At 30.5% G+C, this 22342-nt stretch overlaps 2 protein-coding genes across 4 annotated transcripts; both read left to right on the forward strand.

The window, feature by feature from the left end:
* The first annotated feature begins 240 nt into the window (after positions 1-240).
* On the forward strand, positions 241-11097 carry LOC115888802 (myb-like protein Z). Of its 3 annotated transcripts, none has more exons than XM_030908645.1 (8): positions 241-529; positions 574-746; positions 5878-6091; positions 6325-6413; positions 6471-6616; positions 6677-6925; positions 7022-7143; positions 9295-11097. In XM_030908645.1, the coding sequence occupies exons 2-8, from the start codon at positions 609-611 to the stop codon at positions 9510-9512; spliced, it is 1176 nt and encodes a 391-aa protein (XP_030764505.1). In that variant the 5' UTR covers positions 241-529; positions 574-608; the 3' UTR covers positions 9513-11097. The 3 variants fall into 3 exon arrangements, with proteins under 3 accessions (XP_030764505.1, XP_030764504.1, XP_030764506.1); XM_030908644.1 differs by having other exon boundaries at positions 589-746; XM_030908646.1 differs by lacking the exons at positions 241-529; positions 574-746 and adding an exon at positions 4272-4741 and having other exon boundaries at positions 9295-9642.
* A 305-nt stretch (positions 11098-11402) lies between these two features.
* Positions 11403-20646, forward strand: LOC115888814 (retinal dehydrogenase 2). Its single transcript, XM_030908661.1, has 12 exons — positions 11403-11669; positions 13256-13360; positions 13481-13582; positions 13649-13814; positions 14431-14598; positions 17185-17321; positions 17790-17892; positions 17996-18180; positions 19710-19874; positions 20047-20204; positions 20266-20340; positions 20523-20646. Exons 1-12 carry the CDS (start codon positions 11640-11642, stop codon positions 20590-20592), a joined length of 1464 nt encoding a protein of 487 aa, XP_030764521.1. The 5' UTR covers positions 11403-11639; the 3' UTR covers positions 20593-20646.
* Positions 20647-22342: the final 1696 nt, after the last annotated feature.

Genomic DNA, 22342 nt, shown 5'->3' on the forward strand with positions numbered 1-22342 from the left:
CGTAGAGCATAGAGTGAATCATAATGATAACAGTTCGATTGGATACGTTCAATAAAAAGAGGGCTTCTGTACAATCAAACAAAAGGCCAAGTAGCAAGCAACAAGTAGAAAAACATGAAACATGCCACTTGTGTCTAGCCCTAGCAGGCAACTATTAAGCCCGACCAATTACGTTAGGGTTTTTGACAAACACAAATGTTGGTCAAGCTTAAAAGTTGACTGCTAGGGCTAGACACTTCTAAACATGCCCATTAAATACTGGAATTATGTCCCTTTATTTAGTATTTTAGTCCAAAGAATTTGTTTATTTCCATAGTAACGTCAAGTTGATGGTTCAAAAACGGGAAATGATTGAAAAATGTAGGAACTATTCGATTTTCCATCAATCAGACTGAAACAGACTGCATTTTTTTTCTAATCATTACAAAATGTGGTTAACAAAGAGCTTGACAATATTCTATGTCGCGTCACAGTAGTTTTTTAAGGTTTTCTACGGATTTTAAACTGAAAAATGACCAGTAATTCGTTGGTAAGTTAGATTAACTCAAGGTATTTAACAAAAATTATCTGTAGGTAATATTTTTTCAGGTTTAAATTGATTTAAATAAATGATGAGACAAATTAAATATGCCAGGAAGCATTCGCTAGTTGGTGAACATAGAAAAGTGCCTTTGAATACGATAATTCTACCTCCGATAACACCGCCATTACTCGATAATGAGCCGCATCTTTTGCGTACTATCCTGGTAAGTACTCTCTATTTTTTGTACAGAGTGAGTCAACAACAAAGCAAATTTAAAAAAAAATCTTATTTGTTTCAAAAAACAAAATAAAATATACGTGTTTAAGCGTTTTTTCGGAAACTTGACCGTTTTTTAAATAAAAATTATTGTAATATTTGAGGGGTGGTTTCACCCTCTTGGAACTGGAATTTCGAAAAATCCCTTCTTACCGAACCTCTACACCCTAGAGTCAACCTGTATGCCAAAATTGAGCTTCTTACGTTGAGTGGTTTGAGCAGGATCGTGATTAATCAGTATGTCACTTAAGGATTTTATATATTGGTATAGATTGAGTAAAAATGATTTTTAAATGGTGTAGTTTAAAATTTGAGAAAAAATATTTTTTTGAAAATAGATTTGTGTGTGGCTCTATCCTTTTTTAATCTAGAGATTGACCTCGACAAAATTATCGTTGATTGTCATTCCCCAGCCGTCTTGACTCCGTTTTTTTTTTCATTATACGGTACAACTTTAGTGTAAAAATAAATTTTAGTCAACCTGTATATTGACAAAAATATTTTGTGAAAAAAAATATTGATACAAATCTTGAACATGAAACTTAAAAAAAAATATATGGGAACATGCGTTTCTAGTTATTTCGTGCATAACAGTCTAAGAACATAAGAACTGGTGCTGTTAGGGATGTTTCAGAAGATCGATATCTTAACGATATCTAGAGATTGATTTTACTGCTATTTTGTCCTAAATTCTACATTATAACACAGATACTATACCGGGTGTTGCATCGTCGAGCGGGACATAGGAAATCCCATGTAAATTTTAATAGGGTCAATTCTTGGCTTCTCTAATTATTTTGGAGAATAATTCTATTTAAGTTTATTGAAGAGCACTAAAACCCACATTCAAAAGAATAACTTTATATATTTTTGATTAGCCCGTTAATATTTCTCCTTTCTTATGGCCCTGTATTTACTTATGAGCACCAGTCAAGGTAAAAGATAACTGTCAAATGAAGTTGTCATTTCAGAAATTTATCTATTTAGTGCTTTATTATTATTATTAAAAACTCATACTTACATCGAAAATATGAGCCATAAATTACACTACCGAAGAAAAAGTATTGATGATTAAATGGTATTATCAAGGAAATAGTTATCAAAAGGTGTCGGACATGTTTGCTGCTCTGTATCCGAATAGACCGATACCTGGAAAATCTACAATCGCAAGGAGTATCCAGAGCTTTGAGGCAAAAAATGTACCCTAATAAATAACTGCAGATGTGAAGCAAGGCAGGAACAAAGAGAAGATGCAAGAAATGATACCGACTTGGAAGTTTTATTGTGCGTGGAAGAGAACGATGGAAAGATCAGCACAAGGAAACTTGAGGATGAAATAGGAATAGATCACACTACAGCGTTTCGAATTTTGAAACGACATAAATACTATTCCTTCAAATATGAAAAGCACCAAGAGCTACGAGATGGGGACGAAATACGGCGGCAGGCGTTTTGTTTTGATATGATGGAAAGAGCAAACACGGATAGGGAATTTTTAAAAAACATATGTTTCACTGACGAATGCACGTTTACTTTAAATAATGAACCCAATGTTCAAAATTATCGATATTGGAACAAATAAAACCAACACAGGTTTGTCGAAACAAGGACGCAATATCCACAGAAAGTAAATATTTGGGCAGGGATATTCGGACACAATATTATCGAGCCATTATTTCTTACGCGAAATTTAAATGAATATTATTTGGAACTACTCGAAAATCATATTTTACCTGCTTTACATGATGCCGCTAGGGAAAATCAGGAAGTTTGGTACCAAATGGATGGCTGCCCATTCATCATTCACATTCCTTGGCTGTTCGGGAATATTTAGACAATAGTTTTAACGGAAACGTTATTGGCCTAAATCATCTATACAAGGATAAAAAATACCCAAATCTAGACGAGTTAAAAATGCTATTTCTGCCGAATGCAATAGAATTTCAGTTTACGAACTAGTGAATGTAAGAAGAGAATTTTATGATCGCCTGGGTTATTGTCTAGCAGTCGATGGAGAAATATTTGAACATCTTCTTAAATCCTAAAGTTGTAACAATTTAATAGTACCTAAATTAATAAGTTATTGAATATTGTAATAATACTATAATTAACCTTGTAATTGATTACTTTATTTTACTTTAATTTATATTAATTTGTATTTATAAATACATCTTTAAGATTTCCGATGTAGGAATGAGTTTTCAATAATAATAAAGCACTAAATAGGTAAATTTCTGAAATGACAACTTCATTTGACAGTTATCTTTTACCTTGACTGGTGCTCATAAGTAAATACAGTGCCATAAGAAAGGAGAATTATTTAAAAAGAATTCGGCGATAACTCGTAAACGAGCTAATCAAAAATATCTAGTTACTATAGAAGTTATTCTTTTGAAAGTGGGTTTTAGTGCTCTTCAATAAACCTAAATAGAATTATTCTCTAAAATAATTAGGGAAGCCAATAATTGACCCCATTAAAAGTTACCTGGGATTTCCTATATGTCCCGTCCGACGATGCAACACCCGGTATGTTATCTGGGATTATAGTGTTACTTGTTGGTTAAAAATGAAGGATTGTTAAGTTATTTATGGTACTTTTTTATGTCAAATTTGGCAAACATATCGATATTCAGGGTGGTCCGAACGGTATTCCGGAAACTTCGGCAGCATATCCTGCAGATAAAAATGAGTAAAAAAGTTCGTATAAATGTATGTCTTAAAATGATTAGTTTCGGAGATACAGGGTGTAGAAGTTTTATTTTTATTTCGATTTTTTCCAAATAATTTATGAAGTAACGTCAATAATGGGATGAAAATTGGTGTTTGGTAGTTTTTTGACATGAGAAATTTGATTTTGATGTCAAAATGACTCCTACTTGTAGAGGGCGCCACCTACACATTTATTAACTTGTTTGAAGAGTAATAACTTTTCGTCTGTACCTGTATAAAACTAATGAGTAAAAAAATATACATTTATGATGTTTTTTACGTAAAAATGATCTCTTGGTAAAAATCGCTACGGGTAATGGTTCTCAAGATATTTACTTATTGCTCGAGAAAAGTTATTGCTCTTCAAAACAGTTAAAACACACGTAGGTGGCGCCCCTTACAAATAGGAGTCATATTGACATCAAAATCAAATTTCTCATCTCAAAAAACTCCCAGACATCAATTTTGATTCAAATATTAACGGCACTTCAGAAATTATTTGGAAAAAATCGAAATAAAAATGAAACTTCTACACCCTGTATCTCCGAAACTAAGCATTTTAGGACATACATTTAAACGAACTTTTTTACTTATTTTTACCTGCAGAATATGCTGCCGAAGTTTCCGGAATACAGTTCGGACCACCCTGTATTTAGAAAAGTATCGATATTTTTGATACATCGATATCTGGATACATCCCTACCAAATATACGACCCTTGATTAAAAGCTCGCAACGGGCATGTCAAGAGCGCGGAATCAATAAAACGCGAGCTTGTAGTATTTTCCAGCCCCTAAAAGACTGGATTTGTTTCCATTTTAAGTGCATCCAGTTTATTTTCAGTAAAAAAAAAGTATTCAAACAACTTAGCAGCTTTGTTTAAAGCAAGAAAACGATATAATGAGATTCTGATTGCCTGTCCGTAAATATTAACGTTTTTTTTTCCAAAATAAATTAATATTTTTACCGGCTAGGTATGTTTTCCCGGTTTTTAACGTTTTTTAACGATTTTTTCGCGGGTTGAAAGAACTTGCCGTCGTGGAAAGCTAAAAATATATATTCAGCAGTCGATATTAGTCACTATAGTGTTGTATAGTAGTCGCAAAATCAGTTTTACGCAGTTAGTTTTCGTGCGATTTCCTATAAAACTTGATGCCGGGCAGTTGTTATTATTTTTTGGTAAACAATGGCTTCGAAAGTTATTGTAAAATTGCCTGTGGCACCTTTTGGACAGGTGAGTGTGTTTGAATTTCGAATCTATTTTCAAAAACAAAGAGTATTCGAAAAAATAAGATGCGTGACTTGCAAATTTTTATCGGCAGGAATCTGGACATTAGGCAACATGAAATGTTTTGGATATTTTCTTTGTAGTTAGTTTGGATATTTTCTTTGTAGTCACGGCATAAAAGAAACATATTTTCTCTTTACCGTTTTTCAATTAAGTCCAAAATAACCGAATTATTCAAGTTTGAAAATATTTAAAAAAATTGATTTATTTAAAAAAAATTGAGACCACCAGATTTTTTTCTGTATTTGCATCCCTTTTAGTGTCGTAACCATAGAGTAAAGCCGTAACTATTGGAATATCAGAGATTATAAAAGAAATTATACCTTGAAAAAAATTGCGGTGAATAGGCAGTACTAAAAAGTTTTCTAAAATATACAGGAAAATTTAAAGGAAAATGCACGATTTCCAATTTTTTTTTCAGAAAAAGACCTCATAAATCTATTCCTGGGGTCGAGCATTGGTATCTCGGAAACCGTAAGAGATACAAAGATGGTTATATTGGGGCAAAGTTAAGCCTTTAGGATGTTCACCAAGATGCCATCAAAAAAGTTTTAAAAATTTCAAGGATTGCTGAGTTTTTTGGAAAAAAGTGATTTTTTTGAAAATCAGTTTTATTTTTTTCTGTCGTTACTTTTAAGAAAATCAAAAAACTGATTGCTCATTTTCATAGCCACTTTTTTAAGGCTTGCACCCTGTATACATGTTACAGCAAATTTAATTGATGAATAATGTATAATATTATTTAAGACTCACCCTGTATAAGGCTGTTAATAATTTGTCAACATTCACTGGACACAGGACATAAAATAGACTTTAACAATGCAAAAATTAAAGTAAAGATTTCAGTTAACTTTTTATTATTATTATTTCTGTTTTTTATTTCTGTTCGTCTCCTTTTTGCTGCCATGGCTGCCATGGCTATTTCCCTTGAACAACAAACCATAGAGCACGATAGAGACTTTCGAACCGGTCACCCGTCCATCCACCAGTATCGCCTTACGTCGCTTAACTTCGGTGTTCTAATGGATTAGAAGCAAAAATTAGAATAACAGTTAAATTGGAAATATTTTTCGTTTTGGCAGGTGAATAAACCGTCATCGGGATCAGTAAACAATGATCTGATCCTTCCCAAGCCTCAGGAGGTTCAGAAGATCGAGGAACCGGCCTCGAGGGCTAGCCAGGATCAGGGCAGGATCAGCCAGCTCGAGCAGAACATCAGGTTCCTGCAGGAGCAGCATCAGCTGATGCTGGCAGGATTGCACGGAGAAATTGAGAAGTTGAAGCAGAGAAACAAAGGTAGATACTGTTAAAATGACTGTGAAATTATAAAATACATGCTTGGGCTGATTGATTTAAGCTAAAGCAAAATTAGTGGTTTAAATTAGCGTAGAAGTTTGATCCTCTAATTTCAATGTAAGTATTTAGAACGTTAAAATTAGTAGTAGACGTTTTCAGTTAGTATTAACTTTTAACTTTTCCACTAATTATACTTCAAAATTTCACGATAGATGTCTTGTAATATGTTTCAGAGCTTCAATTTCAACTGGTTTTTGGAAAAGGTCCCATTCCTTCGAGTTCACCGTCGCCATCTTCACCCGAAGAGGATTCCAAGCATAAAGTAAACACCAATTAACAGTTAATAACTAACATATTCTATCTATTATATATTTTATAGTTGTATACGAGTCCCAAAGTCATAACCAACACCACCCCACTGCAAGTGGAACTCCTGGAAAAGGAATTGGGCGAACTGAAAATCCAGATGCAAGAACTGGACACCAGGAACGTCTATTTGTCCGCGATAGTCGACGAACAAAAAAAGTGAGGTTATATCGCAACTAATCGAATTCTCTAATTGTAATTGCGCTTTTTTTAACGTAGAAAACTCGAGCGTTTCGACAGGCGTCGCGAGAAAGAGCGAGAACAGCGCGCCAACGGAAAAGGCGACGAGGTGGAGCTGCTGCGCAAGCTAGAAGACGCCGAGGCCCTGATAAGGAGGCTACGCAGAGAGAATTCGGATCTGCGCAGGGAGGCGCAGGGCGGTAGCGGTTCGGCTGCGCAGCAGAACCAGGGGCACTATCAGGAACAGCAACAACAACAGGCTCAGCATCATGGCAGAGAAAACAACGGGTAAGTTTTTGTGAAAACTTTTATTTCTCTATCTGCTACCAAATATGTACAGTATTCTTTTTATTTTGATTAATATAGGGAATTTTTTATTAACAGTTATTCGTCGCCCAGAGGTCAGAACCATAGAAACGGCAGCGGTAGGGGACACAGGAGCAACAACGGACACTACAGTAGGGGAGGGTGGTTTCCGCCGCTTCATTCGCAGAGTTTTTGGCAGGGTGAGTTTCATAAAAAGTGTACTTAGAGGGGTTCAAAAATTCTTGTTTTATAAGTGTGTCTTAAAGCTCTCTATATTTTTTCGTCATTTCGTTATTATATATATATAATAATAAATTAACTCCTGAATTTTGTAAGAAATTAACTATTTACAATCAAAGTTCTCCAAAATTTTATGGTTTACCTAAAATCCATAAAGAAAATATACCTTTAAGACCAATCGTTTCTTCAATAAATTCTCCTAATAGTAAATGGTCTCAATATGTTACTAATGTTTTAACCTTGTCTTATAATAAGATAATGAATATTTTACTCATGATACTTTTAAATTTGTTGATTTTATTATGAATAAAAGAATTCCTCAAAATTATGTTCTGATAAGTCTTGATGTTGTTTCATTATTTAGTAACATTCCTTATTGTCTTATTAAGAATAGTATTGAGAAGCATTGGTTGGATATTTCTAGTAACACATTATTAAATAAAAATAATTTTTTAGAAATTGTTGAATTTATTTTTAATTCAACTTATTGTAAATTTGAAGGAAAATTTTACAAGCAAATTTTTGGTACACCAATGGGTGCTACTGTTTCTCCAATTATTTCACAATATGTTATGGATGATTTATTAAATGAGTGTATACCAAAATTAAATTTTCAATTACCATTTTTTAAAAAATATGTAGATGATATAATTACATCTGTACCTTTTGATAAGATTGATATCATTATGGATATTTTTAATTCATATCATGAAAAAATACAATTTACTATTGAAACAGAAACTGATTATAGCGTTCCTTTCCTTGATACAAAAGTTATTAGGACATTTGATAACTTTATCTTAGTAGATTGGTATACAAAACCTACTTATTCAGGCAGATATTTGAATTTTAACTCATACCATCCACTAAAAATGAAAATTAATTTAATTGTCGGATTAAATAATAGAATTAGAAGAATTTGCCATCCTCAATTTTTGTCGAAAAACTTAAAAAGAATTTATAATATTTTATTACAAAATTCATATCCTGAATTATTATTAAAGAAATTTTTATATAATAATTTGTTGGTTAATGATCAATCAAGTTTTGGAGAAAACTTACATAATAATGTTATTTCGAGTAATAATGTTCTTGCTTATGATGTTCAACTTTGTGATAATATTGATAACAATAATGTTAACGGTTATTATTTCTCATTACCGTATGTAAATTCCTTAAATAATAATTTAACAAAGATCTTATCTATTCCTCAACAGGTTAAAATATGTGGTAAACATATATTAAAGATTAATAATTTATATACTAAATTAAAAGATTTAGATCTTCCTTTATATAAATCTGGTGTTGTTTATAATATTAGTTGTCTTGATTGTAATCTTTCTTATATTGGACAAACTTCTACTGTTCTTAAAGAACGTATTAATAGACATATTAGTGATTTTAGATTATGTAAACGTAGTTGTGCATTATCAGAACATGTGATTGATACACTACATAATATTGATTTTAAAAATGCAAAAATTTTGGATACTGAATTTAATACTAATAAAAGACTTTTTCTTGAAATGGTAGAAATTTACATTAATGATAATTGTATTAATAAAAGAAAAGATATTGAGGATCTTAGTAATATATATTCTTTCTTACTCCATTTTATTAAAAATAAAAATAATATTTAAAATTTGATTTTTTCTTTATTTTTATTTGTAACTTGTGATTAACCTTATATGTTTTTTACGTGTTTTTTATTAATAATTAAATTTACCTTTCTATGTCAAAATAATTTTTAGTAATGTCAGAAATCATGAATATTTAAGAAGATTTTAACTTTTATACAAAATTTTAGTTCCTTTCTTCCATATGGAAATTGATATATTTTTCTATTTTTATAATTAAACTTTTTACACGTAAGTTTATATAATATTATATTATATTCAGTTGACTTTTGTGATATTTTTTAGCCTTGAAAAAGGAAATATATTTTTAACTTTATAACTAATATATATATATATATATATATATATATATATATATATATATATATATATATATATATATATATATATATATATATATATATATATATATATATATATATATATATATATATATATATATATTAGTTGACGGGATTGATTTTTTATTGACAGGCGGTAGACAGCACAACGACAGGTCCCACAACGGATCCCAGGACGCCAACCTGCCAAACATCTCCATGAACGATGGTATGCCAAGCAGTCCGCCCAACCAACAACAGCCCTACCACGGTGGTCAAGGTCGCAAAGGCTCCAACAACAACCACTACCACAATGGGGACAACGGTCGAAAATACAGGGGAGGTCACAGCAAAAACCACAAACCCTCGTAATGGTGATTCTTCGACGAGAATGAGAAGTACAACGTTATATTTTCGTTTTTTGCAAAGGTACCGAACATGCGAGGTCGAGATCGCTCAAGAACCGGGCTGTCAAAGAGGTTTTTGACAGCTCTAGAGATGTGGGTGGTTCGCTTTGTTCAAATGCATATATAGGTCGAGAGACAAAAATAGTTATAAAGTGTGTCTAAAAAAAATCTATAGCGTCCCAGTAAGTTTGTAACTCAAAATTTTTAGGTTCTTTGATATTTTCTTACTTTTAAAATTTATACCATCTTGTCAGTACAAAACGATCGAAAAAAAAACGCTGTCAAAGACGGCAAGGGAACGACAATCGATGATAATTTTGGCGAGGTCAAGCCCTGGGCGTCATTTTTCTCTATTTTGTAATGACGCTTACTGTAACAGAGTTGTAATTTATTTTTATATTGAATAAAAATGTGTTAATTTTTGAAAAGTTTTACGTTAATTTTTACTCAACGACGTCTAGAGATTGACCTCGCCAAAATTACCATCGATTGCCATTCCCCTGCCGTCTTTGACGCCGTTTTTTTTTCGATCATACGATATTATTATATAGACACACACTTTATAACATACCAGCTGATATTTTAGCTTGGGATGTATATAAGACAATATTTCTTAACGATTTACCATCTATAATTATATTACAGAACAAGATATACTGATATTAATTAAATGAGACTTAAAATTTCTAAATGTACCTATCTAACTTTCAAATATACAGGGCTTTCTGTAGTGTTCTAATAAAGCTCCATATTAAGTTTTCTATTTGAAATATTTATTATATTATACAATGTGTTTTTTACAAAACGTGGGGTAGAATAATAATATCACCATTATGAAATGGAATATGGAAATTTTACGAAACACTTTCGGGTAACCCTGTATAAACTATTCGTTATGCAACATATACGGTCATTCAAAAATATATCTATCGCTGCCAATAAGAGCATATTAAAGAATAATCAAGCTATGCTCGTACTCATACTTGCTCTGTGGAGAATAGCAAGATTTGGATGTTCTGTTAAATGTTTTCATATATTTATGTAATCACAGAATATTAAATGGTATAATATTATGCTTTCATATTTTGATTAAACTTTGTATTATTGTTCTTGATATTGTCCATTTTTAAAATAGATAGCAAAATTTCTGTACCTATTTCTCCCATCGAACAGTTCGAAAAAAAACTGCGTCACAGTATGCTTTGAAATGACGATGATTGTCAAGTCAAAGGATACTCTAACGCTTTTTTTAGGTATTCTAACAAACTGGGAATACTGGATAACCAAAATCTTGTTGAATTCTAGCTTATTTAAAAATTTAGAGAGTATATACTTATATGTGTAAACATAACGGTGTGATAGAAATTACCTACTGGAACTATTTTAAACTATTGCTGTTTCAAATATATAAAAAAAGGATATAGTATAGCTGTGATTGCACTTTCTCGTTAAGTTTTCTCGGGATATTGTGAAAATTTCGATTTTTTTCCATATTAAAATGATCTAATATGTAAACCATGTGATTTAGTCTAATAAAGATATATAAGAAACATTTTTTTTCATTTATTTCTTCTATTTTTCAAATGCCCAACAATCTAGCATGTTTCTGTTTTCATTGGGTAACTCCGTTAGAGATATATGCAACTAAACATACACCTAACAAATCCTGCTGGCTCCTGCTGGTCAATTTTACGGCAAGGTCAAGGATAAAATTGTTTTGTTAACATCCAACGTTGCCAATAGATTAAAAATATCTTTTATTATGAATATATAAATAAGAATGATCATTATTGCAACTGATTATAATAATTAAAATTAAGGTACCGAATGGTTTCAATAAATGCCATTTTAGTTGATCCATAACCTAAGATAAAAAAGAGTTATCTAAAGGTGGCTTGTAAACATTGTAATGCAAATAATTTAAGTTATTTTGGTCACGCACAGCAGATAATAAGCTCTCAATCATCTATAAATTTTGATGGTCTAAAAATATTCACTCAGTAAACAAAAGGTTTCAGCAGGATACAGACAAAAGTGTTTTACTTTTAGCAGTTTTTTTTCTGTGTGTTATCCAAAGGTGTTATCGTAAAATATGGCAGCTGTAGATATTAAATATACGAAGGTATATAATTTTCGTCTTGAATTAATAATTTTTATGTGGAATTAAAGATTTTTTATGTTATTGTTTTAATGATAATATATAAAGTTGTTTTTATTTTTCGTATATTAAAAAACAGATATTACATTTTTTTATATTACCGGCATTTTTTATAGTACCTATTGGTATTTTTTAGGTATGTATTTATTTGTATTTTGATTGATAATTTTATTTCTAAACATTTCAAGGCCTCATGAATTGAGACCAATTATTTTTTTAATAGAATAAAAATGCCTTCCATACTATACTAGAGATAATATACAGGGTGACACAGTCTCTTAAAAATATGATAAAGGATTTTTTTTTACTTGGTTTCTTAAAAATTCTAGTCTATTTGTTAATATACAGGGTATTTCAAACTTATTTTCTTAAATATAATACCGTATGATCGAAAAGAAAACGGCGCCAAGTTGGCTTGGAAATAACGATCAATGACATATCCTATATAATTTTACATATAAATAATATGACAGCGATCTTCATTTCATAGCCAACGCTGACACCGTTTTTTCTCGATCATACGGTACCATATATATATATATATATATATATATATATATATATATATATATATATATATATATATATATATATATATATATATATATATATATATATATATATATATATATATATATATATATATATATATATATATATATATATATATATATATATATATACAGGATGTTTAGTAAATATATGTGCAATATTTTAATTTATGGGTATAAAACAATTTCATGGCATTCTCCGAGCAATTCAAAAAAAACTTTTTAGTGCCACATATTCATTCTCCTTAAATGTCTTGACGGTGCATCCAATCTCTGCAACGTTGCCACCTCCTACGTTACCCACAATCTGCATATTTACGTGTTTATAAGTTCACAGTAATTTTATTTTGCTATACAGGGTGTCCCAGAAATAAGTGCAAGTATTTTAACTGGTAGTATAGTTCAACCCCAGAAACACGCCTATGAGGTATTTTTGTTTTTTTTTGAAAATTCGAAATTTTTTGGAAATTTTTTTAGTTTTAGGATAAAACACATAATTTCTTGATAATAGGGCAACATAGGTATTAGATTAAATTTAGAAGAAAGAAAATCCAGAATAGATCCAGTGATTCTCAAAATTTTAGCAAAAAAATCATTTTTTTTAAGTAAAATAACTCCGTTATTTTGGACTTATTTGAAAAACGATAAAGGGAAAATATGTTCTTTTATCGAGATCTACCACCCTTTAAAATACTTGCACTTATTTCTAGGACACCCTGTATAATAAATTACGAAAATTTGTATTATTTTTATCAGTGCCATTCTAATAATTATAGATAAACACATTTCGGTTATTTTCTATTTATTTTTAAAATATGTTATTTCTTTTATCAAAATCCAGCATCTCTATAATACTTGCACTTATTTATGGGACACCCTGTATAGACTATGTTCAGCGAAAGAATATATGACATTATTGACAGTTCTCGTCAGTTTTTTTTGCTGTCGTTTGTTAAAATTGCTGGATATACTAAACACAAGATCTAAAATATTTTGCAGCTGTTCATCAACAATCAGTTTGTCGACTCAGTCAGCAAAAAAACCTTTCCAACGGTGAATCCAGCAAATGGAGAGAAAATTGCTGACGTAGCTGAAGCTCAGAAGGTACTGTATCAAAACTCAAAAGTTCTTAATTTTGTCGAATAATTTTGTTTCGAAGTACTTCTATTTTCTTTTGAGCGAATCCTAATTTACTATAATATAAATCGTACATATCTAACTTAGGAAGATGTTGATATTGCTGTGGCAGCAGCTAAAAAAGCCTTTGCTAGAAACTCACCATGGAGAAATTTGGACGCTTCACAAAGAGGAAAACTTATAAATAAAGTACGCTTTCAAATTACGCACATTAAAACAAATCATTTATTATTTTTTATATAAAATATTTTGCAGTTTGCTGATCTCTTGCAAAGAGACTCTGAATACCTGGCAAAGTTAGAAACTCTGAATTCTGGCAAGCCTGTTCAAGCTGTTATAGGCGAGCTAGAAGTATACGCGAATATCCTGAGATACTACGCAGGATACTGTGATAAAATCCATGGCAACACTGTACCAGTTGGTAATTATTTTTCACTTTATTTTGAATGATTTTATTTATTAATGTTTACCTATTATTTCATACCAAAAAAAGTACGTGCTATACAGGGTGTCCGAGAAATAAGTGGAATTATTTTAAGGAGTGGTAGATCTCGATAAAAGAAACATATTTTCTCTTTATCGTTTTTCAAATAAGTCCAAAATAAAGAAGTTATTTTACTTTGAAAATTAAAAAAAAAATGATTTTTTTGCTCAAATTTTGAGAACCACTGGATCTTTTCTGGATTTTCTTTCTTGTAAATTTAATCTACTACCTATGTTGCCATATTATCATGAAATTATGTTTTTTAACTAAAAACTAAAAAAAAATTCGTGAAAAAAACCTCATAGGCGTGTTTCTGGGGTTGAACTATATACTACCTGTTAAAATACTTGCACTTATTTCTGGGACACCTGTTGTTGTATGTATAGCGAGAGAATTTATGATTAGACCAGAGATAAACATAGAGATAGGGAGAATGAGGTTTCTTTTGTACCTCTATATCTCTAGCTTAGACAGCGTTAGACTAAAATTAGACTATATTAGACTAATTATTTGATTAAGTTGTTTTTTTTTTCAAATAATATTAATTTTTTAGATGGTAATGGTTTTGCGTTGACCAAAAAAGAACCAGTAGGCGTAGTGGCCCAAATAATTCCCTGGAACTACCCAATAGGAATGGCTATTTGGAAACTAGGCCCTGCTCTATGTTCTGGATGTACCCTAATTTTAAAACCTGCAGAGCAAACGCCTTTGACAGCACTAGGTAAGTAAAAATCATTGTGCCTGGAAACTTATATGGTCTTAAATAATTTAGTACTCACTAAAAACACGGTACGTCGCTAGTGGTAGGAAAAATAATTTTTAGAGGTTACTAGTTTATTTGGTTGCTTTGAATAAGAAGACTAAAGCCCCGTTCTCAGAACAACGTCGTGTCGCGGGCGACACAGTTTGACATTTCAAACAACCAATGGGAGCTGTACTAAATTTAAAATTGACAGCTGTTTGAATTTTGTACAAATCTGATTGGTTCTTTTGTCGTGTCGCTGGCGACAGTCACAGTTCTGAGAACGGGGCTTAAGGAAGGAGCATATCAAAAATCTTAGGTACACCGCGATGGGCCTCAAATATGGCCGACTTAAATTCCGGTTTATCAGTGTCGTTCTAATTTTATTTAAAAAATGTAAAACTATGATGTAGGGTAGACGTGGGGTAGACTCAATAATTTGTTGTTTTATTTTACGTTGCGAATAAATGTTGGTAGTTATTAAAATTGTTATAAAAATATATAATTCTAATAAAAATAGTTAAGTTATAATAAGTATTTATTAACACAAACATCCGATACGCTACTGAAGCAGGTAAGTCAAATTAACGTATCTAAATTCTTTGACATCTAATCTTTGACAAGTAATAAATAAAAGCTAAAATGCAAGAAAAATATATAATTTAGTTAATTTAAGCGAATTTCATAAATGATCGGTTTACTACACGTATGTATATTCATTTTTTCACTAGAATGAATAATAAATAACATAAAATAAGCTCCATAAAGACTGGCAAATCCACAAAATTTCAAATCAAATTCAAATGTGTCAAATGAATCTTCAAACAGAACTGTCAAGGATCCCCACCCTAGAGAGCTTTTATGGTGCCTTTTCCGCCCACCATGCATGAATACATGGATAGCATTATGCTCCTTCCTTAAGCCCCGTTCTCAGAACTGCGTCGTGTCGACAGCGACACTGATTGACACTTCAAACGACCAATGGGAGCTGTACTAAATTTAAAATTGACAGCTGTTTGAATTTTGTACAAATCTCATTGGTTCTTTTGTCGTGTCGACAGCGACACTGATTGACACTTCAAACGACCAATGGGAGCTGTACTAAATTTAAAATTGACAGCTGTTTGAATTTTGTACAAATCTCATTGGTTCTTTTGTCGTGTCGCTGGCGACAGTCGCAGTTCTGAGAACGGGGCTTTAGTCTTCTTAAGCCCCGTTCTCAGAACAACGTCGTCTCGCGGGCGACACAGTTTGACGTTTCAAACAACCAATGGGAGCTGTACTAAATTTAAAATTGACGGCTGTTTGAATTTTGTACAAATCTGATTGGTTCTCTTGTCGTGTCGCTGGCGACAGTCGCAGTTCTGAGAACAGGGCTTTATTCAAAGTTTGGTTGCCTGTGATATGCATATACAGGGTGTTTCCTAATTAATCTGAAAAATAAAAAAATCATTAGAAAACAAATTAAGGCGGGCTCTTAATAAGTATATTTATTTTTTTCTCGACAACCGTTTGATGAACAAGAAAAACTCAAAAGATCAATTTTGTTTGAAAAAGGATGGCCAGTCAAGAAAAAAAATTATTTTCTTTAAAAAAGCAGTGGTGTGCCATTTATGTTAAGCAAAAAAATTGATTTTTTTTTAATTTTTAACACCCTGTAGATCAGAAAGGAAGTACTTTAGATCTAATGGTTATATAAAAATTGTTTTAAGGACACATGAGGAATCACACCATAATTTTTTTACACTATTTCGAAAAGACCCTGTATATTGTCAACTTGACAATGACTGCTGATAAATCAAAAAATACCTTTTCTGTGAAAAAAGCCCGATTTTCGCAGGAAAAATTTTGGTTTTTATTGAATTTGGGCCTGCGTCTGCAAATACTGGTTTGTTTTTTAATTTTCTATCTATCTAAATTTTAAATATCATAGTCAGAAATAGTTTTATTATTTATTAACTGTAAAAATGGTGTTTTCTTGTTGTGTTGCATCTTGCAAAGAAACTAACAAAACTGCAAAAATGTACGTGTTTCCAAAATACGATAAGGTATGTATCTTAGATAAAAGAAAAATATATGGTATGTCTTCGTTGTTTGATTTTTTTTCGTTCACTTTAAATCTATAAATCTCGGTCTATTCATTAGACAGCCAGTCGACTTACGATCATTTACATGAAACTCTGTAAAATAAATAAAAAAATAAATTGTAAAATATATATATATATATATATATATATATATTCTTATGTTTTATTAAAGTTACTCTGATATACTAATATATCAGTGTAACTTTAAAAATAAATCAGCAGAAAAGGCGAAGGCGCTGGGTTAAACGTAGTCTCCACTAAAAACACGGAGGGGCGCTTTGATCCAAAATTTTATTATTAAGTTTCATATCTATCTTAATAGTAGATTATTTTCTTTTATCTATGGTAAAAATCTAGACCGATCATTCTCGACCTTATGTCAACTACGGTTAAGGGCGAAATTAAACGAGCAAATCGGTGTAATGTTAGTTGCATACTTTAAAGGCGTTGTAGATCTATGGTATTTTTTTCCACACAGTGCTAGGTGCCTTAACTAAAGAAGCTGGATTTCCTGATGGGGTGGTGAATATTCTTCCTGGATATGGACCTATTGCAGGAGAGGCACTGTGTCTACATTTGGATGTCAGGAAAGTCGCATTTACTGGTTCGACTGATGTAATTCTCTTATTTTTGTCTAATTTTCCTATACCGAGTGTCTTTTAATGAGGTGCAAGTATTTTAAGGGTGGTAGATTTATTTTCTATTAATTATTTTTAAAATAAATTAATAATAATCGAGTTACTTTTTTCGTTTTTCTAAAATTATTAATATATCCAATGATATAGTAATTAAAACTAATTTATTGTGTAGAAAATTAAAATTGCTTTGAACTTAACATTAATAAACCCACAAATATGTAGAATGCGAGTAAGGTAGGAGGTAGCAACATTGCAGAGTCAAGAAATTTCAGAATGAACCTGCGGAACTAAAAAGTTTTTTTTAATTTCTCGTCAAAGTGTCAAGAAAAATTAAAATTCTTTACTACAATTTTTTTGCAAATAAAAAGGTTGTCGAAATACTACCATTTAAAATACTTGCACTAATTTAAGCAACACTCTGTATTGCGAAATATTTGTACTTTAGATTGGTCATAAGATATTGGAGTACTCAGCCCATTCAAACCTTAAAAGAGTGTCTTTAGAGCTTGGAGGAAAAAGTCCATTGGTTATATTTGACGATGCAGATAGTAAGTATTATAAAAAACACGAATTTCCATTTCGAAGGTCACCATGACACCTTTTTTTTTCTCGAAATAACGGCATCTAATTTTTTTTTCTTTCAATTAACAGTCGATGAAGCTGTTGGTATTGCCCACGCTGCCATTTTTGAAAATCACGGACAAAATTGTTGTGCTGGCTCGAGAACTTTTGTCCAATCAGGAATATACGAGAATTTTGTGAAAAAGGCTACAGAAAAAGCCAAAGCACGCAAAGTGGGAAATCCTTTTGATAAAGATGTTCTTCAAGGACCCCAGGTAAGGTTACTGTGACTTCAATTTTTTTTTGCTTGAAGTCATTGATGAAAATGAATTAAAAGTAAAAAAATACAGTGTTGTTTCCTCCATGTTTTGCATTTTTTACGCCTTGTATACAGGGTTGTTCACCACATACGACACGGAGTATTGTAAATAAACGATTAGATTTTTACAAATTGTAAGTTTTGGGTTCGTTGAAGGACTATTAGAGCTACAATTTAAAAATATTTTTACAAGTGTCCCAAATAAATAAAAAATATCAAAGTTGTATTTTTTTAAATGGAACACCCTGTATATTATTACATTTTTAGTTTCTACGATCAAAATAAAGGTAAATTTGATATAGGTTTATTACACTTAAACCTTACCGTTTTTGAAATATTTTCAATTTTGTGAAATTGCAGTCAAAATTTTAAGGCTTCATTTCTCCCAGGGTATCAAAGTTTTTAATACTAAATATTTACTGAAGTTTATTTATCGATCAGTTATTGTGCTGCAATAATAAAAATTATACTACCTTATACAGTGTCCAAAATGTTATTTTAAATAATTAATATCTTTAAAGGGCAATAACTTGTTTAATTTAAATGGAACACCCTGTATGTTTTATGAGAATCAGATGCACAATTTAATTGTCTATCAAATTGTATTATACCATTTTTTACCTATCTCTTCAAGTTTCCGTAGAAAATGCATTTACTTGTAATTTAAAACTCATTTATCAATATACCCATGGAATACTGAGATTTTAGATTATTTTCAAAAATGTAACAAATTTTTAAAGAGATACTAATATTGTCGATATAGTTTGTTTATTTCATTAAAAATTAAAAAGAAACTGTTTAAATATTTGTTAAAGAGGACCAATTAATATGATTCCATTATTCAAACTACATTAATTGACTGTTTGCGTTGATTAATAATAATTACTCCAAATACTAAAAAACTGAATTTTGTATGTGTATTAGACAGTGTGGTAAAAAGTAACACCTTAAAAATGATATTTCATTTTTTGACAATGCTTATTTATAACAACAGAGACATTCATTTTCATAACTTGATATTGATTTCTGATTCAAATCCACATTTATTTAGAATAATTTATTAACGAACATAATTAAGTATGTAATTAATTAGTATTTGGGCAGAAATAATGGTGGTATATTTAATTAATTGTATACTCTTTTATAAAGATTTAAATAGTTTTCTTTTTGCATACAAATGGGCTAGTAATATTATCATGTTGCTAAAAACGATAATATTACTAGCCTGTACATTTTGTACGTTTGTTGCTTTCAAAACAATCTAAAATGTCAATATTTCATGGGTATATTGAATGCATTTTAAAAGAATACAACTTTGATATTTTTTATTTATTTGGGGCACTCTGTATCTTGTAAAAATATTTTTTAAATTATAGCTCTAATAGTCCTTCAACGAACCTAAAACTTACAATTTGTAAAAACCTAATCGTTTAGCTACAATACTCCGTGTCGTGTGTGGTGAACAACCCTGTATATTGATTTCAGATTGACAAGCCATCTTTGGACAAAATACTGAGGCTGGTTGAAACAGGCAAACAGCAAGGAGCTAAACTGGAAACAGGTGGTTCTAGAATCGGTACCAGTGGATACTTTGTGGAACCAACTGTTTTTTCAAACGTCAAAGATGAAATGACAATAGCCACAGATGAGGTAATATACAACCCGATAATATTTATTATATTTAAACTAATTTTTGATTTTTTTATTGTATGTAAAGTTCATGTTGTTAAAATATACGGTTAACATAAAATTGTATAAAGAATTATATTATTCATCATAATTTTTAAACTTTAAAATTCATGATTTGATTGACTTTTTCTAGATTTTTGGACCTGTTCAATCTATATTGAAGTTCGACACTCTAGATGAAGTGATTGAAAGAGCTAACAACACTCCATATGGTCTAGCAGCTGGTGTGATCACTAAAAACATCAACAACGCTCTAGTGTTTGCCAATGCTGTAGAAGCAGGCTCTGTTTGGTAATTTTTTCGATTAATATGGAGTTTTAAATTTTATTTAAAATTATTCATAATATTTTAGGATAAATTGCTATGATTATATTACGCCTCAAACTCCATTCGGTGGATATAAAAAGTCTGGATTCGGAAAGGATTTGTAAGTTTAAAAAAAAACGGCGTCACACCGACCTTCGACAAAACAATTTTTTTTATCGTTTTTCTGTTGTAAAAAAATTGTCATTTCGGAGGCTACTATGACGCATTTTTTGTTTCGATTTTAAGCTATATTTATGTTTTAAATGTAACGCAATATTTAATAAGTATTTTGTGCTGTTTTAGGGGTCCGGATTCTCTCGATGATTACTTGGAAACAAAGTCTATTAACATCCTTTTGCCTGTAAAAGTTTGAATTATTTTTGTGTATTTTATATTCGTTTATAATTATTAAACCATAAGATATCTAGACTTGCTTTTATTGAGCCTGAAACTTGTCGCCAAAATAAAGTATTGTTGTTATTTTTGCAGGGCTTAGTGTTATTTATTAGCGATGGGAACTATCGAATGAATTAGACTATCGAATGGTTAATGAATGAATGATTTCAACTATCGAATGGTTTTATTCGAATAAAATCATTCATTCATTTGTATACTAAAGCACATGTGACAACCTCGCCGTGCGACTAAATGGTTATCGTTGAGCCACGACTATCGAATGCTTTTGATAAATGAAATTTAGTATTCGTTTGATTTTTGTATGCGTCAGTGCATTATTAGTTCTTCCAAATTTTTATAACTTCGCCGTATAAATACTGTACTATTTTTGCGTTTATTAAAATAGTTAAAATACTAAAATAGTAGTTATTTTTAATTTTATTTATTGACGATTGTGTGCATGTGCAGGTGGTCAAAATTTTTCCGAAAATTTGTGTGGTGTTCCGTAGTCTGATCTTTCAATTATTTAATTTTATATGGTATATGGTTTGGTTTGGTGAACTTACAATTAATTTTAAAAATACATATTTGTATTTTAGATGTTTTAATAATATGAATTAGTTGGAACTTAATAATCATATTTAAGTAATGTGGTTAAGTAAATGGTTATCGAACTCAAACTATGGGGTGAGAAAATTAAAATGAAAGTTTTACACGTGCCAATTTTAAAAAAAAGTTAACGATGTTGGTATTTTGTTTATGCTAATTCTCTTACATGTAGTTTTTTGCGAAGAAATATTTCATTTATTTTTTAAAGTAAATGCCAGTAAAAGTAAATATAATTTTTAAATAGTAATATAAAGCACCTATTATAAATAATTTTGATTTCTAATTTTTTATTTATATTTTCCTTCCATTACAGTGCATGCTTAGAAAATTAATAAATGTTTATATTTCATGATTTTAAAATTTATTGTTAATATAACAAATTAGTTCTGTAATTATTATTATTTAATAAACCAACGTTGCCACACACAAAAAATTTAGAGACTATATTATTTTTAAATAGGATCTAATATAAATAATTTTGACATCTAATTTGTTGTTTATATTTTGCTACTACTTAAAAAAATATTTATATTAAATGATTTTAAATTTTGTTGTTAATAGGTATAACAAATTATTACTGTTATTATTATTTATTAAACCAGTTTTTGCTTAAAAACATTAAAAATAATTTTCCTACATCCAAAATAACAAGTATTATTGCAGTGTAACAACAGAATATTAATAAAAAAATGCAGAATATATAGACATACTAACCCTAACTAACTAAAGCCAAACAATAATATTCTTTGCTAATATCAACTAATACCAAAATATGGCAACAGCGCCCTTCATAATGTATTTTCTGTGTAAATACTAGCACCTCAATAAAAAAAATAATGTGTCCTTATCTATATCTGACTCCGCAAAAAATCAAAGATGCCGGCTTCTTTCATAGCATTGCCACCGACCGCTGTCGGGTTTCTCGGAAAGAAACCTACGTCGCCGGGCGACAACTAAAATTCAGTTAATATTTTATTATAATCGATCCTGACGAATAAATGAATTTCATAAATGAATGAATTTTATAAATGAATGGTTTTTGCTGCCGAATTACTAGAATACAATATTTCAAGGCAGATGACGGATCTATTCGATAATTTTTATTCGAATAGTTTTCA

The sequence above is a fragment of the Sitophilus oryzae genome, unplaced genomic scaffold, assembly GCF_002938485.1.
Source record: "Sitophilus oryzae breed Bouriz unplaced genomic scaffold, Soryzae_2.0 scaffold_808_pilon_pilon, whole genome shotgun sequence".
In the NCBI taxonomy this organism is placed as follows: domain Eukaryota; kingdom Metazoa; phylum Arthropoda; class Insecta; order Coleoptera; family Curculionidae; genus Sitophilus; species Sitophilus oryzae.

Excerpts from the sequence above, each read along its gene's own strand:
- LOC115888814 (XM_030908661.1), top strand. The coding sequence starts at position 11,640 with ATGGCAGCTGTAGATATTAAATATACGAAG. Across the intron at positions 17,893-17,995 it reads TATATTTGACGATGCAGATA|TCGATGAAGCTGTTGGTATT; the intron begins GTAAGTATTATA and ends TTCAATTAACAG. Across the intron at positions 20,205-20,265 it reads GTAGAAGCAGGCTCTGTTTG|GATAAATTGCTATGATTATA; the intron begins GTAATTTTTTCG and ends ATAATATTTTAG.
- LOC115888802 (XM_030908645.1), top strand. The coding sequence starts at position 609 with ATGATGAGACAAATTAAATATGCCAGGAAGCATTCGCTAGTTGGTGAA. Across the intron at positions 747-5,877 it reads ATCTTTTGCGTACTATCCTG|GTGAATAAACCGTCATCGGG; the intron begins GTAAGTACTCTC and ends TCGTTTTGGCAG. Across the intron at positions 6,617-6,676 it reads ATAGTCGACGAACAAAAAAA|AAAACTCGAGCGTTTCGACA; the intron begins GTGAGGTTATAT and ends TTTTTAACGTAG.